Raw genomic sequence first — 22181 nt, 5'->3', positions numbered from 1 at the left:
CATTGGAGAAGGAAATGGCAACCCACTCCAGTGTTCTTGCCTGGAGAATCCCAGGGACGGGGGAGCCTGATGGGCTGCCGTCTCTGGGGTCGCATAGAGTCGGACACGACTGGAGTGAGTTAGCAGCAGCAGCATTAGAGGTTTTATATTTTTCAGTTCACTATTGGTTTAATTTTGAGCGTCTACGTGGTAGTAATGCTGAAATAGAAGATGATCCATGTTGCTGCTGTTGTTGTTGTTGTTGTTGTTGTTGTTGAGTCACCGGTGGTGTCAGACGCTTTGTGACTCCACGGGCTGCAGCACGCCAGGACTCCCTGTCCCTCGCCATTTCCTGGAGTTTGCCCAAGTTCATGTTCATTGCCTCAGTGGTGCCGGCCGGCCATCTCAGCCTCCGATGCCCTCTTTCCCTTCTGCCTTCAATCTTTCCCAGCATCAGGGACATTTCCAATGAGTCGTCCGTTCACATCAGATAACCAAAATACTCTAGCTTCAGCTTCAGCATCAGTCCTTCCAGGGAATATTCAGGGTTGATTTCTCTTAAGATTGACTGGTTTGACCTCCTCACTGTCCAAGGAACTTTCAGTTAATTCATGTAATTCATGTTTTAAAGTCCCTAAAGATAGCTCTGCAACCACCTACTCATACATATTTCGATCCTTACTGATGCAATGCTAACACAATCTATCATATAAAGCATTTCGTATCTTTCTTTCAATAGTTGTAGAGAACATGGCCACTGAACTTGCAAAGAGGCACACATGCTAGCTTGGCCTCTATCTGGAATGTTCTTTCCCCAAATATTTGCCTGATTTGCTCAGTCACTTCCTGCAAGCTCTGCTCGGGTGTCGCCTCTGTAGAGAGTGTTCCCTGTCTACACTTTGGTATGGTGCCCAATCATTTCTTTATCCTCTCATTTTCCTTTATATCTTTTTCTTCATGGTACCTATAGCCACTGGACCTTATTCATTCACTCAGCGGTTTGTTCATTGAGTCATTTTCTTCTCCCTCTTGAATGCAAGCTGTATATCATCTACTATTGGGTTGGCCAAAAAGTTCATTTGGCTTGTCCTCACGAAGCCGAACGAAATTTTTTTGGCCAACCCAATACATCCTCAGTGCCAAGTTCTTGAAAAGTTTTAGCTGAATCAATCAATTAAGTTTATTGACTCCCATGTTGTAAATGGTATACTGTTACTTTTTCAGAGAAACAGAGAATGTGCTTATTAAGGGTCAGTGCAGTGTAGTAGAGAAAGATGCAGTATCAGGAGACCTAGGTTCTAGTCCTTGTTCCACCGCTAATCTGAAGGCATTTAATCCAATCTCTCTGAACTTCAGCTGGCTGTCTTTTAAGACGGAATAACAGAATCTAGGAAATGGGGTGGCCATGTGAGATTAGGGGCGGGAGAGTGCTACACTTTATGACATCTCAGGTATACACTGATATTCATCGTGTGTTTTACATGTGTACGCTTATGACAAAATGGAAAAAATTTGAAGAAATAAAGAGGAGCCCTTAATACAGATTCTACCTCTGTTTGTTTTAGTGGTGTGACCTCTGGCGAGTTACTGCCTCTGTTTGGATTTATACTTACACTTGATATAGGTTTGATTAGATATTCCCCAGTTCCTTTTCAATACTAAGATGTTATTTCTAGATATGAGATCAATATTTTAAGACCTGGTTTTAAATACAATTGTTTCAATAATAGTTTTCAATAAACTATCATGTGTAATTTGTGAAGCATGAGCTCACAAATTTAGAAGTAATTATATCAATAGATTTCGGACCACAGGATTAGAATTGACCCCCAAGTAACTCTTGCTTCACTAGGTACAGTACACAGAAAACACAGGAAAATTCTACACCACATAGAAATAAGCAATCAGTGCAAGAAAGTCTGCTATCTTGAATTTAGCTGTGTGTTTTAAGAAGAATTTGAATAATCACTCATGTAAAGTTTTATAAATAACAGTCCCCTAATAGACATACTGGAGAAGGCAATGGCACCCCACTCCAGTACTCTTGCCTGGAAAATCCCATGGATGGAGGAGCCTGGAAGGCTGCAGTCCATGAGGTCGCTGAGGGTCGGACACGACTGAGCGACTTCACTTTCACTCTTTACTTTCATGCTCTGGAGAAGGAAATGGCAACCCACTCCAGTGTTCTTGCCTGAAGAATCCCAGGGACGGGGGAGCCTGGTGGGCTGCCGTCTATGGGGTCGCACAGAGTCGGACACGACTGAAGTGACTTAGCAGCAGCAGCAGCAATGGACATATACACACTGCTATATTTAAAATGGTTAACCAATAAACTCCTACATGGAATTCTGCTCAAAGTTATGTGGCAGTCAGGATGAGAACGGTGTTTGGGGGAGAATGGATACATGTATATATATGGCCGAGTGCCTTCACTGTTATCTGAAACGATCCCAATATTGCTAATAGGCGATACCCCTATACAAAATTTAAAGTTAAACACACACACACACACACACACACACACACACACACACACACACACACAAACCTGTACAACTGTCCCATTGTTAGCCACACATCAAATCAAAATGCTGCATGATTTTCTTATTCAGAGATGAGACTATTAGTGTTCCCAGAAGTAATATACAAATTAACACAGTTTGTTGTATTTGACTTTTCACTCATCGCCTTGATAAGATGCATTGAAAAATGAAGATAGTTTCTTTTACTTACGTTTGTTCCTGGCCCCAGCTTCTCCCGAGGAAGATTAAAAAGCAAAGTGTGCCCCACAGGCCCATGCTGGAGGCAGCGGTAAACCATCGATATGAGCTTCCTGAAGTTCCTCTCCTTTTTAAAGAAACCGAGATTGAAGAACTTGGGTAAGTTGGTTTACTGGTTAATTATTAATGTCAAGAAGAGGTACTTCTGAGTAGGAAAAGTAAAATTGGAATGGAAACAGTCTTTAATGCCCAGGTATAAAAGTAGAAGATTTTTATGAGAAGATATTTTATACAGATTTACACCTAGAGAATTTATTTTGATTAATACAAATGAAGGATTCTAACATAAAAGTTCGGCACCGCAATGAACGTCTCAAAGTTAAAAATCAGTAAGTTGATTGTCTTCTGTCTCTTGACCAGGCAATTGCTCTGAAAGTTTTATCATGAGAGTGTGCCTCTGGAGACGCTCTGATGGAGACCCAGTGGGATTCAGTTTCACATGAAGGTGATTTCAGAATGGGCCTGGTTCAGAAGGGCTTGTGAGCTATGTTTCTAGAGAAGACTTGAATGGTAGCGTCATTGGCGTTGGAAATGGCAGAAGAAGACAGATCTGCAAAGGAATAAGTCCTTGGTCTGTTCAGTTCAGTTCAGTCAGTTCAGTTGCTCAGTCATGTCTGACTCTTTGCGACCCCATGGACTGCACCATGCCAGGCCTCCCTGGCCATCTGTCCCAGAAAGAAGCTGAATGTTAGGTGGAGAAAAAATTGTGACTGGCAATGAAAATATCCTGCTGAGGATGCTGTATCATTTTCTACAAAATAAAAGATGAATCAAATACTTTAGTTTTTAGCAGGAATGGATATCCTCAATATCTATTAATTCAGACAACACAAATTCAAAATTTGCATTCATTCAGGCACAGAGTATCTTTCTTTTCTAAAAAATAAACTTACGCTATACTTTTAAATGAGGTTTTTAATCATTTTCATATAAGAGCTTAAAGAAAAAAAGCTTCCTATGGTATGAGTCTTGTACTCAATTTAGAAAAAAAATTTTAAGATTTTTATGATGCTTGAAAGTGTTAGTTGCTCAGTCGTGACCAACCCTTTGTGACCCCATGGACTGTAGTCCACCAGACTCGTCTGTCCATGGAATTTTCCAGGCAAGAAAACTGGAGTGGGTAGCAATTCCCTTCTTCAGGGAATCTTCCTGACCCAGGGATCAAACATGGGTCTTCCGCATTGCAGGCAGACTCTTTACTGTCTGAGCCACCAGGGAAGCCTTATGATGCTGGCTAGAAAGTTTCTATTTACTACCTCCCTTCTACTAGCACTGATTTCTAGTTAGTAAAATAGATTTCTCTAAACAGTTTTCTATAATTCGTATGTTTTATGTTCGCATTGGTGACCCTTCTTTTGAATTAATAAGATTCTATTTTACCAGCACTTTGTACTGAATTCATTGGGAAAAAAGGTGCACAAAGGAAAATTTGATATACAAAGTTCACTAACAGTGTCTCTTACAGAGATTATTGAAATGGCAAAAATCTGTTACTATTGTCTGACCTTGGAGAAGGAAATGGCAACCCACTCCAGTATTCTTGTCTGAAGAATCCCACAGACAGAGAAGCTATGGGGTTGCAAGAGTTGGACACGACCTAGAGGCTAAACCACCACCATTATCTGACCTATTTGTTTCAGAAGGAAATCTGTAAAATAATTAAACTGGGTTGCGAAAGACGGGTCAAGTTAAAACAAACAAAATACTTTTGCCATCATTTTCGGGAAAAGATCTTCAGGAGAAAGCGAGAACATTCAAATAACCATCGATATATCTGAAGTGAAGGAAATTTATTTGCGTGTATTATGGAGTCAATATTGATCAGTGATATTAGCCACTTACCTTTGGCGTGTTTCTCTGGTAGAAAACATTTAAAAAACAATGGATTTCACAGGTTCTCAATAGAACTACAGTTCAACGCTTACAGATTTCCAATTGCCTTTAACTAAAATGTTTTAATCTGCCTTACAAACATGGCTCAAAGATGGACTCTTCTTTACATTTTAAAATGTTTACCTCTGGAGGAGTCTTTGGTTTTTATACAGATGTGTGGATGGTGCTCAGTTGTGTCCGACTTGTTGAGACCCTGTGACTATAGCCCGCCAGGCTTCCCTGTCCCTGGGATTTTCCAGGCAAGAATACTGGAGTGGGTTGCCATTTTGCACTCTAGGGGATGTTTCTGACCCGGGGATCAAACCCACGTCTCTTGCATTGGCTGGCAGATTCTTCACCACTGTACCGCCAGATAATCCATCTCTAAAGAGGAGAAACCAGGTCTGGCAGGAATTTTGGTGGTCTCTTGACCTTCCTGCTAATGCTACCTCAATTTGACCCTCAGATGGACCCTACATGACCTCACTTAGCTCACAAGGCCTCTCTTAATCTGAGTCTTGCTTGATTCTCCAGCCTCTATGCACCTCTTCTTCACTGCAGCCAAGTAGCTGAATTACTTATTATTCTCTGAAGTCACCATGACATGAAAATACTCGTAGCAGGGTAGTAAACAGTCAGTCAAGTACTATTACTATTATGCCTAACCTATTTATACCTTCAGTTAGGTGTCCCTTCAGAAACGAGGGTTAAATGTGGGTTACCGCTACTGGCACTGCAGGACGCCACTCACTCAGAATCTACTTAAGTGCTTGCCCATAACACCAGTGAGGGAAGAAATCTTGGGGTATACACGCAGCTAGCTGTGGAACCCTATGAGTAAATGCCTCTCATTGGTTGCTTGTCTTCCAAAATATTTAAACAAATTTGAAAAGACATTTAGCTACGAAAAGTTTATTGAAACAAAGTCTTACAGGGAAGTCCAGTGTAGAAACTAGTTAGAATGGAGGTGCTCCAGGTGAGTAGAAGGGATGGCCCTGCTCTCTGCTCAGGGGCAGTCCCAGGTGGCCTTGAGGAGGCTCTAGGAACCCTAGGGTGGTCCCTGGACATTTGGCTTAAAAACACTCTTCCAAGTGTTCCTGTTTCACTTGGCCCATTCCTTATTTCCCTCATCTCTTAATAAATCCCCACAACCATCTTGAAATTAGTTTTCAGTTGATTAGGCCAAAAGAGAAACCAGCATCACTCTCCTTGAGTCCAAGATCCACTGCTTAGCTGCATGTTGAAATTCCTCTCTCAAGTGACCTGGGCTATCAACATCACACCCTCTAAACCCCCCCCCCCTTTTTTTTCCTCAATCTTATACCTCTATCCCACATCCAAGACTCTGATATCCCAACATTGAATCAGGAATTCACCCCAGCCTGCAGGAAACCTTATTAGAGGGTAACAGGAAAATAAACACTCTAGGTTTATATCCCAGAAAACTTTCACACATTTGCCTCAAACACTAGTATAGGAATGTACTTTGTAGAATTATTTCAATAGCGAAAACTTGGGAGCAACCTAAAGCAATGTTGACAATGATAAATATATTACTGTATGTTCATACCATGGAATGCAGTGTTGGCGGGATGACACAAAAAAGCATAATAACATTTACATTTATACAAATGTAAAAGCATACATGGGCTTTCCAGGCGGCTCAGTGGTGAAGAATCTGCTTGTTGGTAAGTGAAAGGTAAATACTAAATCAGAATAGTTGTTACGTCTGTGAAGGGAAGGAGAAATTTGTGATAGGAAAGAAGCATATGCTTCCACTGTATCTATGACCTTTTGTTTTAAAGGAACACCTGAAGCCAGTATGGCACTGTCTTACAAATAATTCAGTAAAGTTTAGTGGTAGTTATACGGGTGTATAGGTCAGTCGCTGTGTTTTTCTAAACATTTTAAATATTTCATTGAGAAAGAAGTATGGGCTGCAGTGAGGCTGGCTTGAATTCAAACCCTGGCTCTGTCTGATTAGCTTCGTGATTTATCTATAAAATCAAAACAGTAACCTCATAGTGCTGATGGGAGAATGAAATGAAACAGGTATAAAGCTCTTAGCACACAGCATGAACCTGAAAACGGTCGCTATTATTTACTACTAGTGTAAGATACAGTCGTGATCTTCTACTTAAAAATATATATGTGTGTGTGTATAGGATCGCACCAATCTGTCTTTAAATACAGTTCTACCCTCCTGACAGCAGCCAGTCAGAACTGGTATCAGGATGAAAGAATCTCTTTATCACTGAGCCCGGCAGAATTTCGCCCCCACTTCCTTTCTTGTTTGTTCATTTGCTGTCAGTTAAAGATCTGAGATTAAATGACTGAACTCTTGAAGTCCAAATAATTGCTACTTCCTGAGAGTCTGACATTCTGACTTAGTGAGTGAAAGAGCACAAGAAGTCTCCCATGGAACAGAATCTTTCTTAGAAGATTTAGAATTTTTTCCTCTTATTTAGGCATTGATCGCCATTAGCAGATCATGTGTACCCTCCTACTTTTATCTCATAAGCTGTAAAAGATCTACACTTGGAAAGATCTTCCTGTCTCTGTATCAAAGATATTGCCTGAAGCGTTTTTCTTACTTCCCAGGAATAGGTCTAGTAATTAAGAAGAAAGCTTATAAATGTTAATTCGCAATTTCAAGAAGGGCTACAAACTCCATTGCATTTTACCAGGTGCTATATGAAATTCAGACATGGAGAATATGCTTTGAACCTTTAAAGAGATCATCCAAAAAATGACAGCACAATAGGTACCAATTATCAGCTGCATGTCACAGGTATTGTAATAATTAACTTAAATAAACTTTCTAATCTTCACAACCACTCTGAAAGGTACTATGACCTCCGGTGACCAATGAGTAAATAGTGATTACCCAGAGAAATACAGTGATTTGCCTCAAGGAACACATCTCATAACTTGCAGAGATGGGGATTTGATTGTGTTCGGATCAGTGGGAAAAAGAAGAGAGATAGCAAGCCCTGCTGAAGTCTGTCTTTCTCTTTGACACAGTCTTCAGCTACCTGGGCTTCCCAGATGGCGATAGGATCTGGAAGGTCCCCTGGAGGAGGGTATGGCAACTCACTCCAGTATTCTTGCCTGGAGAATCCCATGGACAGAGTAGCCTGGTGGGCCATGGTCCACAGGGTTGCAAAGAGTCGGGCATGACAGACGTGACTTAGCACACACACCAACTCTTTTGTGTGGGATTGAACCTCTGTTTTATAGACTCTTTAAGGATTTGTAGCCTACTGCACGCATTTTGATCTCTACATTCTAGGTGAAGGTTCAAAAGTACAAGCTGGGAAGAGATGGGATGAAAGTGAAGCCCTACTCTGGGTCTCCCTCATAGGGCGTCGGGTTGAGACTGACTGGAGGGGCAGCCAGGCGGATGACGTATTGGGGAGAAGGAGAGGCTAGAGAAGGGAAGAACCAAGAGCAGCGAGATGAGCCGTGTCAGAGGAAGCTGAAAATCCAAGGGGGGATGATTTAGCGTCTAAGTTCCCAAATGGTAACTGAAGAAAGATAAAGAAGAAAGCTGTTGCTCAGACTATTTTTGTACGTCTCCAGAGTGGTGGATTGAAATAACACGTCCACTCGGGTTCCTAACTCAGTAACAGAATAAGGGAGGATTTCTGAGGACAGAATGGAGAGGAAGTGGAAAGTAATAAGGCCCAAAGAGAAAATCAATCATTCTGTTTGTGATAGGATGCAGTTAAGCACGTTTCTTCAGAGGAAACAAAAAGAGACAAAAGAAGGTGTCCACTCTCCATTTTTGTCTCCGTTTTATAACCTCACTGAAGCTATTTTTTCCTGTATGTTAGACCTTGGGGCTTCCCCGATGGCTCAGAGGGTAAAGCACCAGCCTGCAATGCGGGAGACCGGGTTCGATCCCTGGGTGGGGAAGTTCCCCTGGAGAAGGAAATGGCAACCCACTCCAGTATTCTTGCCTGGAGAATCCCATGAATGGAGGAGCCTGGTGGACTACAGTCCATGGGGTCGCAAAGAGTCAGACACGACTGAGCAAGCTCACTTCACTTCACTTCAGCCCTTGTAAAGAATCAAGCTCCAGCCATTAACCTCTTGTTTGGCTTCACCATCACAGACTTTTTTCAGATAATATACTTCTTGTTCAACATGAGCTCTCTTATCTGATTCTAGTGCCTGTGATGCACTGGTACTCACCCACTCAGCCAGTGGCTAGATGTGGTAGCCAGTCTCCAAGATGGCCCCAGTGTCCCTGCCTCCCTGGTGTTCATGGCCTTGGGTGACCCCCTCCCGCTCTGTACCAAGGTTGGCCCATCTGACCAATAGCATACAGCAATGCAGAGGTGTGTGGCTTCAGAGGATCACGGAAGACATTGCCCTTCCCACCTGGCTGTCTCTGAGATGGCCTGCTCTGGGGGAGGCCAGCCACCATGTAGTAAAGACACTCAAGAAGCCTGCGGAGAGGCCCAGGTGGAAAGGAACTGAGGTCTCCTGCCTCACGTGAGTGAGTTCCTGTGGAGATAAATCCCCGGCCCTAGTCATGCCTTTCAGTGACCACAGCCCCAGCTACAACTTGATTGTGAACTCTTGAGAAAACCTGAACCCAAAACAAAATTATGCAGCAAAGCCATTTCTAATGAGCAGTTGCCCGTTGGCAGTGGTAGTGAATACAGGTGCTTTCATGAGACTTGCATCTTTAGAAAAACAACTGTTACAGAGTACAAGTTAACTATTGCTATGTTATCAATTACCCCCAAATTTAGGGGCTTAAAATAAACAATTATCTTCACAGTTTTACTGGGCAAGAATTCAGGAATGGTTTTATTGGGTGATTTTGGCTTAGGTTCTCTCTTGAGTTTGCAGTCAAGCCGTTCGCTGAGGCTGCGGTCTCCAAAAGGCTGGACTGTGGCTGGAGGATTTCCCTGCACGGTGGCTCACTCTCTCAACTCTAAGCAGGAGGCCTCAATTCCTTTCCATACAGGGCCTAAACTACTATATATAAAATAAATAAGCAACAAAGATATACCAGTTAGTGCAAGGAATTATACCCATTATCTTGTAATAACCTAAAATAGAGTATAATTTGCAAAAATACTGAATCACTGTGCTGTACACCTGAAATTAACACCATATTCTAAATCAGCTATTCTTGTTGTTGTTTGGTCATGCGTCAATTAAAGAGGAAAAAACCTTTTATTTGCAATTGCACGTTCAGTTCTTAACGATGGGCTCAGAGGCCTGCTTAAAGGCGCCATCTGCTGGTAGTAACTTGATAGCATCCCAAGAAGGCTGGAATAATGCACGCTGAGGGTGAGAGCTAATCCATGACATCTTTCCAAGGTAAATTCCAGCTTCTCACTTTATGTCTCTTCTGAGAGCTAGCCTCTACAGTTCCTTGAAATAAGAACACCTGCCCTGCATTCTTCATGGGAATGCTTAAATGTGATAACCCTGAGCAATGAAAAGTCGTATAAACATTTAAGGAGTTCATATGTCCATTCTTTCTAGCATCGTATCTCTCCTGCTTTACCAACTCCTTTCTTTCAGCACGCAAACATACAAAAGTCTCTATTAATAGGAAAAAGGCAAATATCAAAAAACTTTTTGATGGATTCCCCCCAAATAACTTCGAAAGGCTTAGTCCGCCCCCCCTCCCAACTTTGTATAATTTTTGTTTCCCTCATTTATCCACAGACTCCTTCAGAATGTTTTCTGGATATCTCCATGGAAGTTATATAAGAAATAAATAGAATGAACAGCGGCAGAGGCCACTTGATAATGGTTGGCACGGTTTGGCATTATTTCATTTTACAGATAAAGAAACTGATGCTCAGAAAGGGTTACAAGACTGGCAGGAAGGAAAGAAGGAGGAATGGCAGGGCTGCCCGGAATCCTAGGAAGAAGCAGTCAAGGGCATCTACAGAATTCGAAGGTCCCAGGGCCAGACAAAAATGTGGAGCCGCTTATCCATGAAGCAAGAAAAGTGCCGTTAAAAGTTTTACAGTATAAAGCCTTTTCTTCTGCGGTGTCTCCCTTACCTTGCCAGGTGCACCTGCTGCACAAAACCGCCTCAGCTGCCTCAGTTTACTTCCGGATTGTGTGCACTCGATCAACACTCAGGCCTTTGCTTCCTGATAAACGAGAAGAGCCTGAAAGCTAGGGGAGCTACTGAGTGCCCTGTCTTTCCCTGTCCTTCTATGTCCGCATATTTCATGTAAGTGTTCGGCTAATAACAGCAGGAACAAGAAAGAATATGATGAAGCGCCTCGGCCATGCACGTTTCTTCGAATGCCTCTGTCACCTCTCTGCATGCAGACCATGTTCTGGTTCCTGTGGAAAGTGTGGCTTCTAGGGGCTGTCAGCACAGTCGCAGACATGACTCCTCACTGTGTGCTCACTTTGAGTCTCACTAAACTTCTGCACACTGTCCACTGCAGGGGTCCACTGAAACCCTGTATTCACAGAGTATTATGAATGCTGTACGGGAATGGGGTGGCCAGGGGTGATGGGCACCTGTATCACACACACATCTTCGGTAACTCAAATGCATACTCCATTGTCCTGTCAGAGTTTACCTATGAAACACAAGTTCAGGAATATCCCTGGTGGTCCAGTGGTTAAGAATCTGCCGTCCAGTGCAGGGGACATAGACCTGACCTCTGATTGGGAACTTGGATTCCTGTATACGGCAACTAAGCCCCTGCCCAACAACTAGAGAAGCCTGTGTGCGGCAAGGAAGACCCCGTGCAGCCAAAAAAACACCAAACCAAAACAACAGCAAAAAACAAGTTCAAAAGATAAAATTATTAATAATTTCACGACAGGAGCAACAGAGCACCAAACTCAGCGTGGGGCCCTGCAGAGCGCCAGGCCCTGTTCCGCTGCGGAGGCTTCACCCCCACAAGCCAGTTCCGGAGCAGCTAAGCCACGAAAGATCTCAAATCTGACCCCGGGGGCAAGTCTCTTAGCATATCACATGGAGGCCTCCTCGGATAACACAGGGCAAGGCACTGGCAGGGTGACAAAGATCGCCAAGACGATGAGAAGGTTTTAAGAGGCTGTATAATAGGCAGCATTGAACTGCTGGCCTTGACTCCAAGAAGGTTAGAGAATTCCTGAAGACACAGAAGGACTGAGGACAAGGATAATGGGAACGGGAGAAATTAGGATGAGGGCTAAGATAATAGGGGCGATGGGATTAAAATCCAGAGGAGAAGGATGAGGCGGTAGAAGCCTTTGGAAGGAGATGGTTATTAGAAAGATAGAACAGTCTAATTACTTACAGTGGATGTAGATTGTCAGGGGTTATGACCTAAAAGTAAGTCAGTTCCCAAGGGTGGGACAGACAATGTCCTAAACTCTAGATGCCTAGGGAGCACTCATGTTAGCACCCGGTATCTACAGGGTACTTTCCAAAGGGGACAAGAGAAGGCAGCCAGTATCAGCAGTCCAACAAAATGATGTTACAAGAGCTAGGGCAATCCTGGGATGTATTCCTCAGGAGGCCAGGCCTACAGGTAGGATCAGCTACAAGGCTGAGGCCAGAGAACAGTCAAGTGTAGGTGGAGTCCCTGATCAGGAAACAGACCAAGAGGGAGAGATACTGTCTGTGGGTACAGGGTTTCTGTTGTGGACGATGAGAAAGTCTGGGGTTAAATGGTGGTGATGGTTCCATAACATTGTGAATATATTGTGACTGCGAATGTCATTGAGTTGTGTACTTGTGTACAATTAAAATGGTAAACATTATGTTATGTATATTTTGCCATAGTTAAAAAAAAAAGAACAAAAACAAAACCTCTAGGTAAAAAAAAAGAAATAGAGTAGGGTATTAGGTTTACCAGACCACGGAGGAGCCAGCTATCCAAAGATTAGGATTAAGTCACATACACCATAGGGTATATATATGGGGTGAGAGCTGTTAAAAACTTTTTTCTTCTCTTTTAGAGGAGGAGGCAAAGCAGGTTGAGATGGACACCTCAGCAGCCTTTTCCCTTCCCTGGGCTGGTTTCCTCGTCTCAGCAGCTACTGCACCAGGTCCTGGAGACAGACTCCAGGGCTGAGACCACGGGGATTTGGGCAAGGTTCTGCCCAAATTCTGGGTGAATTGGGGTGCATTCTGCCCTGTGAGGAGGGCCCCTCCCACGGAGTCCAGGCCTAGGCAATGGCTCAGGGGCACCTCAAGAAGCGGTAAGGTCCTGGTTTAGGTAGGGAATTACCTCTCAAAATTCCCTCAGCGCCCTAGGAATCCAAACCCCCAGGGCCACGTGGAATCTAGCATCAAGTGTGCTTGGCAAGAAGGTCTGCATTGAAACCCCAGCCCTCCTGCCTCCTTTTAAGAGTCAGCTTTTGCACCCTTGTAACTGGCAGAGCGCATCCAGCCATCCCTAGCTTGGAGAAGAGAGCTGCGGTGGAGAGGGAGGGGGCGGTGGGGGATGAGGTGCTTGGATGGTGCAGAGAGGAGGTTGGGTTTTCTGTAGGGATGGAGAGAGGTAAACAGTGGCTCAATCGGATGGAAGTGGTTGGCAGCTGGGATGCTCTCTAAAGAAGGAAAGGGAAAAGAGGTGCGAGGCTGAGATTTAGGTGCTTCTACAGTCATTCATTCAGCAAATGTTTACTGAACACCTAAAATATGCCAGACACTGAGCTAGGTGTGAAGTAGCCATGGAGAAGGAGCTTGGGTCTAGCACTGAAGATTGATCATCAAGTAAGCAGTTATACCAACCTGTGATGAGTATTATGATGGGGAAACAAGGTGAAGAAAAATGAATTTATATTAATTAGGATTAGGTGCTGCTGCATTTAACAGGCAGCTATTGCTTAAATGAAATACACATTTATTTCTTTCCCACATCAAAGAAAGCTAAGACTGGAATGGCAGATCCACATGTCATCAAAAGTAGGGGCTATTATAATTTCATCCCACCATGCTAGCTTCCATCCTCAGTGTTACCTCATGATCCAAGCTGGCTGCTGGAGCACCAACAATTGTTTCTGAGTTGAGGGCTGTCAAAAAAAAGGCGGGGGGGGGGGGCAGGGGGGAAGAGAGAGAGAGAGACCCATTTCTGTTGAAACAACTTTCTTTTGAAGACCTTTTCTGGAAGTCCCGTACAATTTATATTTCCTTGGAGACTTGGGACTTGGCTGTACTCGAATCCAAGGAAAATGGGCCAGCAAGGTAGCCATCTAAAATTCAGGTTTTGATAATAAGGAAGGTCGCTCAGTCATGTCCGACTCTTTGCGACCTCATGGACTGTAGCCTACCAGGCTCCTCTGTCTATGGGATTTTCCAGGCAATAGTACTGGAGTGCATTGCCATTTCCTTCTCCAGCGGATCTTCCTGACCCAGGGATCGAACCCGGGTCTCCCACATTGTAGACAGACGCTTTACCGTCTGAGCCACCAGGGAAGACCTTTGATAATAAGGAGCGAAGAAAGAATTAATGCTGGTTAGTTAGCAGTCTCTGACACAGCGTTTTCATCTTTTGCCTTTGCTATTCAGGAATATTGAGGATGGGATGCTCAGATCTATGAAAGATTATTATTTTGGGAAATATAGAGAATTCCCTTCTAGTAGAAGGCAGAGTTCATAAAGAAATATACTTAAATATTTCAGTTTAAGACCTTGATTTTCAGAGGAATAAAGTGAAATTTCCTGCCAATATGCAATAAATAAATTAGTCTTTAGATGAAGTATTTTGAAGAATGTAATTTATGAAACATACTTACTTTTGTCATCCTCTACATTTGTATTTATTTAAAAATTAATTTCTGTTCAAGTTGTTTTCACATCCATAAACTTATTAGGGTTTTTACAACTCTCAACATGGTGGCTACAATAAATGTTGAATTCAGAGAGGTCAAATGACTTGCTCAGGACCACACAGCCAAATATGGGAGGTTGCTAAGCTAGAATCCAAGTCATGCGTGTATTTGACAGATATGTAGTGTGTGCCCGGTGCTGAGGAAGTGAACACCGTCACCGCTCTCAGGCAGCGTCAGAGCGTAGGCTCAGGAATCAGACTGCACTGGGTCCTGACTCTATTAGCTGTTTGACCTCAGGCAAATTACCTCATCACTTTGTGCCTTGGATTCCTTATCTATGAAAGGGGAGCAGATAAGCTACCTACTTCATAGGGTTGTGGTAAGAATTAGATGAATTAGTTCTGATAAAAAGTTTAGGACAGAATCTGACCTTAAGGAATTCCCCTGTTAGACATTATTAGTGAGACAGACATTAAGTAAACAAGCATCATTTTAAATGTGTTATGATAAACTTGAGATAAACAATTCACAGGAAAGTAACAGCTCTATCAGAGCTTGGGCTTGGGGCCCATGGAAGTTTCGCTTAGAAAATGGCTGTAAGTGGTGCTCTGAGAAAATAAACTGGTGTTAACTATGTGATCAATGCAAAGAAATAGAGGAAAAGAACAGAATGGGAAAGACTAGAGATCTCTTCAAGAAAACTAGAGATACCAAGGGAACATTTCATGCAAAGATGGGCTCGATAAAGGACAGAAATGGTATGGACCTAACAGAAGCAGAAGATATTAAGAAGAGGTGACAAGAATACACAGAAGAACTGTACAAAAAAGATCTTCACGACCTGGATAATCATAATGGTGTGATCACTCATCTAGAGCCAGACATCCTGGAATGTGAAGTCAAGCGGGCCTTAGAAAGCATCACTACGAACAAAGCTAGTGGAGGTGATGGAATTCCAGTGGAGCTATTTCAAATCCTGAAAGATGCCAGCAAATTTGGAAAACTCAGCAGTGGCCACAGGACTGGAAAAGGTCAGTTTTCATTCCAGTCTCAAAGAAAGGCAATGCCAAAGAATGCTCAAACTACTGCACAATTGCATTCATCTCACATGCTAGTAAAGTAATGCTCAAAATTCTCCAAGCCAGGCTTCAGCAATACATGAACCATGAACTTCCTGATGTTCAAGCTGGTTTTAGAAAAGGCAGAGGAACCAGAGATCAAATTGCCAACATCCGCTAGATCATGGAAAAGCAAGAGAGTTCCAGAAAAACATCTATTTCTGCTTTATTGACTATGCCAAAGCCTTTGACTGTGTGGATCACAATAAACTGTGGAAAATTCTTCAAGAGATGGGAATCCCAGACCACCTGACCTGCCTCTTGAGAAATCTGTTTGCAGGTCAGGAAGCAACAGTTAGAACTGGACATGGAACAACAGACTGGTTCCAAATAGGAAAAGGAGTATGTCAAGGCTGTATATTGTCACCCTGCTTCTTTAACTTCTATGCAGAGTACATCATGAGAAACACTGGACTGGAAGGAGCACAAGCTGGAATCAAGATTGCCGGAGAAATATCAATAACCTCAGATATGCCGATGACACCACCCTTTTGGCAGAAAGTGAAGAGGAACTAAGAAGCCTCTTGATGAAAGTGAAAAAGGAGAGTTGCCGGGGTCCAGCCCCTGTGGATCCAGGGAATTCGAAGCGGGGACAGAGTCGGCGTCTGGGAAAGGACTATTTAATTAGAAAAGAGAGATTAGGAAAGAATAGTGTAGTAGGAAATTTAGAGGAAGAAAGAGGCTGTATTCCTTGGTTTACATAGAAAGCTAATAAAGCCCCGAGACAAGGGACTTGAACTGTCTACGTAGGGCCACAGGTGCCCACTTGAATAGCGGAGGGTGCCCCACCTTGGGCTCCCTCTCGGGTGGATCTTAGAAGCCCGGGCAAATAAGTAGACACGGCTAGCCTCTATGCCCCAGATGGGAATCAGCCAGAAAAAAAGAGTAAGAAAGAAAAGAAGACACGGGGGAACCAGTCTTTCCAGGAACTGGCCCATCCTTTATTGTCCAGAAAAGCTTTTTATACTTTTGGTTGTACATAGAGATCAATGGATAATACAAAATTAAGCAGTGTTAGCAGCCCTGACTCTTATCGAGACCAGGCTTTCTCTCTGTATACCGAGCTGTATACACAAGTCTTAGGTGATTTACATCATCTTCTGGCCAGGAGGCCTATTAGCATTTTACGGCCCTTTTCTGATAAGGGTCTGTCACCAGAAAACTTATTTGCCTTAAAAGTGTCGTTCTTACTAAAGTCTGGTGCCACTCTCAGAAAGCACTAATTAAGGTTACATTCTTATATAGCAAGAACACAACAATTTATAACAAGGAAAGAGGAGTACAGTGATTTATAACAAAGAGAAAGCTCACTAACTCAAAAGTCTAGTGTTGCTAACATCAAAACTACTATATTCCTTTTTCTATATCCAATTAAATTGATTAATATCCTTCAGGTGCCTAAAAGATAAAGAATATGGAGGCCTGGCAGCAGTCATTGACTCAACAGTGAAACCCATCACCAATATAATTTTTAGCTTTTTAGAAAAGGCTCTATATCTTTAAGATGCTTTAACTTCATGCCTCTTGCAGTTGGGGGCCGTGAACAATTCACATTCGTAGTTGTAAAAATCCGGACAGACAGGTCAGGTAAGTTAGAAAGCTATCAGAGGGATTTAAGCCGAGACATTCTTTTTCCGCCCAGGAGACTTATTGACTGGAGCTCTAAGTTAATTCCTTTTAGAGGAAGGTGGTGGGGGACAGCCCCCTGTTAATGTCAGGAGTTGGTGAGAGCATAATGCAGTAAGGCAGGCAGACTCTGGTTTTGGGGGTAGATGTTCGAGAAAATTCAGCGAGGCTCCCTTAAGGCCCGACTTGCCTTTGCCTGTCGGATCCCTTAACCTCATGACCTTTGCCACGGGCGGGACTCCTCGTGCTGGCTCCCGGCAGAGAGTGAAAAGTTTGGCTTAAAGCTCAACATTCATGGCATCTGGTCCCATCACTTCATGGGAAACAGATGGGGAAACAGTGGAAACAGTGTCAGGCTTTATTTTTCTGGGCTCCAAAATCACTGCAGATGGTGATTGCAGCCATGAAATTAAAAGACACTCCTTGGAAGAAAAGTTATGACCAACCTAGACAGCATATTCAAAAGCAGAGACATTACTTTGCCAACTAAGGTCCGTCTAGTCAAGGCTATGGTTTTTCCAGTGGTTTTGTATGGATGTGAGCGTTGGACTGTGAAGAAGGCTGAGCGCCAAAGAATTGATGCTTTTGAACTGTGGTGCTGGAGAAGACTCTTGAGAGTCCCTTGGACTGCAAGGAGATCCAACCAGTCCATTCTGAAGGAGATCAGCCCTGGGTGTTCTTTGGAAGGAATGATGCTAAAGCTGAAACCCCAGTACTTTGGCCACCTCATGCGAAGAGTTGACTCATTGGAAAAGACTCTGATGCTGGGAGAGATTGGGGGCAGGAGGAGAAGGGGATGACCCAGGATGAGATGGCTGGGTGGCATCACAGACTCGATGAACGTGAATCTGAATGAACTCCGGGAGTTGGTGATGGACAGGGAGGCCTGGTGAACTGTGGTTCATGGGGTTGCAAAGAGTGGGACACAACTGAGCGACTGAACTGAACTGAACTGAACTAACTATGTGAGCATTCTAGACTAGAATTTGGGATTTTAATTCCTGTATTACATATTCACTTTTAATACACAGAGATTCTTTTTTAAATTAATTTTTATTGGAGTATAGTTTCTTTTAAATGTGTTAGTTTCTGCTGTACAGCAAAGGGAATCAGTTATACACACACATCTATCCCCTCTCTTTTGGACTTCCTTGCCATCGAGGCCACCGCCCGGTGCTGAGTCTAGTTCCCTGTGCTGTGCGGCAGGCGCTCATCAGTTACCTGCTTTACTCACGGCAGTGCACACATGTCAGCCCCAGCCTCGCAGTCCATCACACACCCCCTTCCCTGCACTGCAATTCGTAGCACAATTAATCTAAGGCCAATTTGTTGGTCCAGAGCATTTGGAACCTTTTTTCTTTTTCTTTTAGTAACAAGAGCATGGGCCTGGAAATCAAAAGACCAAGGTTCCAGTTTTAGCTATGCGTCAACTCACTGATGATTTTATCTGCCGACCTTCCTATTTTTACAGAGGAGCCACCTTCCACTCCTGGCTCCAACATTAGCCTTTCTTTAGTTTTTGTATTGAGGTGAAATTCGCTAACAGAAAATTAACCATTTCAAAGTGAACAATTCAGCGACATTTAGTGCACTGACAATGTTCTGCAGCCTGCATGTTTATCTATTTCCAAAATATTTCCATTGCTTCGAAGTAAAACCTCTTACCCAGTAAGCAGATATTTCACATGCTCCTAGTCCATCCCCACCACTGGCAACCGCCAGCCTCTTAGAGTTTCTGTCGATTTACTGAAGGAAGACTTTTCTCGCCTCCCACCATTCCCAACAGAAATATGAACTGATCCTCTCCAAAACCTCCATTCAGCTTCCACGGTGATGCATGAGTCGCATGCACTCTGAGTCTTTCGCGTCTTCCCTCTCCCTCCCCCAAGCTCCCCTGGCTTAACACCCTTCCCACCCCCAGCGCTCAGGGCGGCCTGCATCACAGTGAAGTGAATCACACACAGGGCTTCCACCGCCAGGTTCCCCAGCCATTGGCTCCCGTGCGACACTTACCTGCCCATTCAAATTCCCGGAGCTCTCGTGTGGGAGATTAGCCCTTTTCATTGGCTCTTGTAACACTGTTGTTTATGGCCGGGAATTCATCTTTGCACACCTGCAACCACAGTACATCAGCCGTACACAGACCTGTGAGAGGCAGCGGGGCACAGAAGGCGCTGTGGGGCTCCCAGAGTGCTTTACCGTCTCTAAGATTCTTATGTTTTCTTTATTTGGAGAAGAAGAAAAACATGAATTGAGTTTCCTTTTTTTTTCTCTCTCTTCTCCTGAAAGTTCTACTTAGTGACATTTTCTCCCCCTCATCAATGAATATTTTGAGAGTCTGCCAAGGGCCAGCCTGCATACTGGCCAAAGCAGATAACAGTGGTGAACAAGACAAACAAAATCTTCCCTCTAGTCTGGAAGACCTAAACAAACATATGATAAGATTTCAGAAGAGTATTATGATTACCTGTAAAGTTAAAAAGAAAAAAACTTTTTGTTACAGATAAGTTCAAGCCTATATAAAAAGTAGAGAGAATGGTATAATGAAACTACTATCCAGCTTCTGTGATTATTAACTCATGGTCAGGTTTTTTTCCCTCTATACCCACCTCATCTAGCACTCTGAATTATTCTGAAGCAAATGCCAGCAGCATATTATTTTATTTATAAACATTTCCATTTATTTATGTCTCTAAAACAATAACTTCCTTTTTAAAAACCCAACTCTCAAAAACAACAGTTATTTTTTAAAATCTCATCAAATATATAGTCAGAGTTTATAGTTATACCAATAGTTCATGAACTTACAAAAACAAACAACAAGGAAAGCAGAAAAGAACATGGAGTCACTTCCATTAGCTCTAGAGTAATTTACACTGAGGCATTATGGTAAAAATATTACTTATATACCCACAATATATGGGCGTCCCTGGTGTCTCTGACGGTAAAGAATCTGTCTGCAGTGCAGGGGACCTCGGTTCAATCCCAGGGTTGGGAAGATCTGGGGAGGAGGGCACGGCAACCCACTGCAGTATTCTTGCCTGGAAAATCCCCATGGCCAGAGGAGCCTGCTGGGCTACAGTCCATGGGGTCACAAACAGCTGGACATGACTGAGCGACTGAGCACAGCACAGCACACCCACAACATACAGTATAGGACTGAACACTGCTGAGTGGTAATGCCTGATACGTGAGGGAACGGGTATCCCACCATTCATATGCACTTTCCCCCGGCACTTTAAAGTTTCTGCTGCCACACAATAGCAGCTGAACACAAAGTATGTGGACCAGCTGACTGCCGCCAAGAAATGAGAAATAAGCACTACGGCGTCTCCCTCTTGGTTCAATCTGGCCATCAGCTCTTCCAGACGTCCGTGCAGTTCACGGTCTTCATAACCCAGCCCCCTCAGCCCTGCCTCGCGTCACTTCCTGTTTTTCTTTTTGATACAGGACTGCGTTTACTTTTTTGGTTTTAATGATGAACTTAATATCCTCTTAACTTCATCAGATTGTTGCTCTCGAGTTGCTGCTGTTAGTGCTCTGGCTACCCAGTTGCACAGATATTTTTTAACAGTCTGTCTGAATCCTGTTTTTCAATGTAGCAAAAAAAAGTCATTAATTATTATGGAACTCATTTATTTTGTGAAAATACTGACTTGTGAAAAATCAAATAAATTTTCTTTAAAAATAATTTTACAAATGGTATGGGTATGTACTGTTACCCATAACTTGGGGGAGAACTCAGTGATGAGACTTGTTTTTAATCCCCTACCTCAACCCCTCAGCAAATCAGAAAGATTTTAGGAAAGCTGGAACTTGAAATCATGGCTCACAACATGATGGCTGGCCGGTAAAAACTTTAAATGAACAAAGTATGCCCCAATACATAGATATTTCTTTTTATTCTAGGTTTGGATGAGAGTCTAAAATAGATTATTGCCAAAGTTCTGGTTGAACTGTTGATGAAATGACAGACATTATGAACAAACTGTCCCCTAATGCAGTATATCAGTCTAGCTGCTTACCTTTATTTGAAACACCAACAGCTCGAATTTCCCAGGGAGTTAGAAAATCAGGTAGTATCAACTCTAGCTGATGCCTGATGGAAAATAAAATATTTCAAAGCCATCAACCATAGGTGATCTTTGATTAACTTGGAATCAATTTAACATGCTCTCCTATTAATTAGAATATTTGTGCTTTTCCCATATGGGCTCTTTAGGCAAACCACAAACAGACAAAGCTGAATCAGTGGCCACAGGTGGGAATGAAGTTAGGAAAAGAATAGAGGCTGACAAAGTCCTTTTACGTTTTCAGACTAATCACCTGTATATCTATTAGGTTGAGCCACTTGAAACTGCTGTTTGTGTAGGTCAGAATTGCTTAGATCAGGCAGATACATATGGTTTGTCATAGACTGAATGTTTGTGTCCCCCGCCCCCAAATTCATATGTTGAAATTTAATTCCCAAAGTGCTGTTACCTGGAGGTGTGGTCTTTGGAAGGTGATTAGGTCATGAGGGTAAAACTCTCATGAAAGAGATTAGTGCCCTTAGAAAAAAGACCCCCGGGAATTCCCTCATCAGATTGAGGGGATTCCCTCATCATCTAAGGGGCTGGAATGAAAGACAGCCATGCATGAACCAGAAAGCAGTCTCTCGTCAGACACTGGATTTGCTGGTAACTTGACCTTGGACTTCCCAGGCTCGATGACTGATAGAAGTAGGTCTCTGTTGTCTATAAGCCACCAGTCTGTGGTATGCTTGCATAGCAGCCCGAGTGAACTGGTTCAGCCTAGACTACAGGCCCTCTTTCTGTTTTCATTGCCATACATTGGAGGGACTATGGTAAATTAGCAAATAAAAATTAAATTACATTCAGTGAACCCTACTAAGAAAAGTAGAGTACACAAAAGAGCTGAAACAAAAGGGACTTTCATCACACCAGAGTCCATTACTTAGTTATCTTTTCAAAGGACATTTCCTAACTGTCTGTCATGTGCCCAGTACAGTCCTAAGACCAAGTATGGGAATAAATAATAG

General features: G+C 43.0%; 1 protein-coding gene across 1 annotated transcript in view; it reads right to left on the bottom strand.

Annotated features, from left to right (window-relative positions):
• The window catches only part of C5 (complement C5), an 89931-nt gene extending 87099 nt beyond the window's left edge, over positions 1 to 2832 (bottom strand). Inside the window, exon 1 of the mRNA XM_004003966.4 lies at positions 2713 to 2832. Within this exon, the coding sequence (XP_004004015.2) occupies positions 2713 to 2777 (65 nt within the window). The 5' untranslated portion in view covers positions 2778 to 2832. The remainder of the gene's footprint in view (positions 1 to 2712) is intronic.
• Between the last annotated feature and the right edge of the window lie 19349 nt (positions 2833 to 22181).

Source organism: Ovis aries, chromosome 2 (assembly GCF_016772045.2).
Source record: "Ovis aries strain OAR_USU_Benz2616 breed Rambouillet chromosome 2, ARS-UI_Ramb_v3.0, whole genome shotgun sequence".
NCBI lineage: Eukaryota > Metazoa > Chordata > Mammalia > Artiodactyla > Bovidae > Ovis > Ovis aries.
Note: the sequence above shows the minus strand (reverse complement) of the source record. Positions and strands in the feature narration are given on the sequence as shown.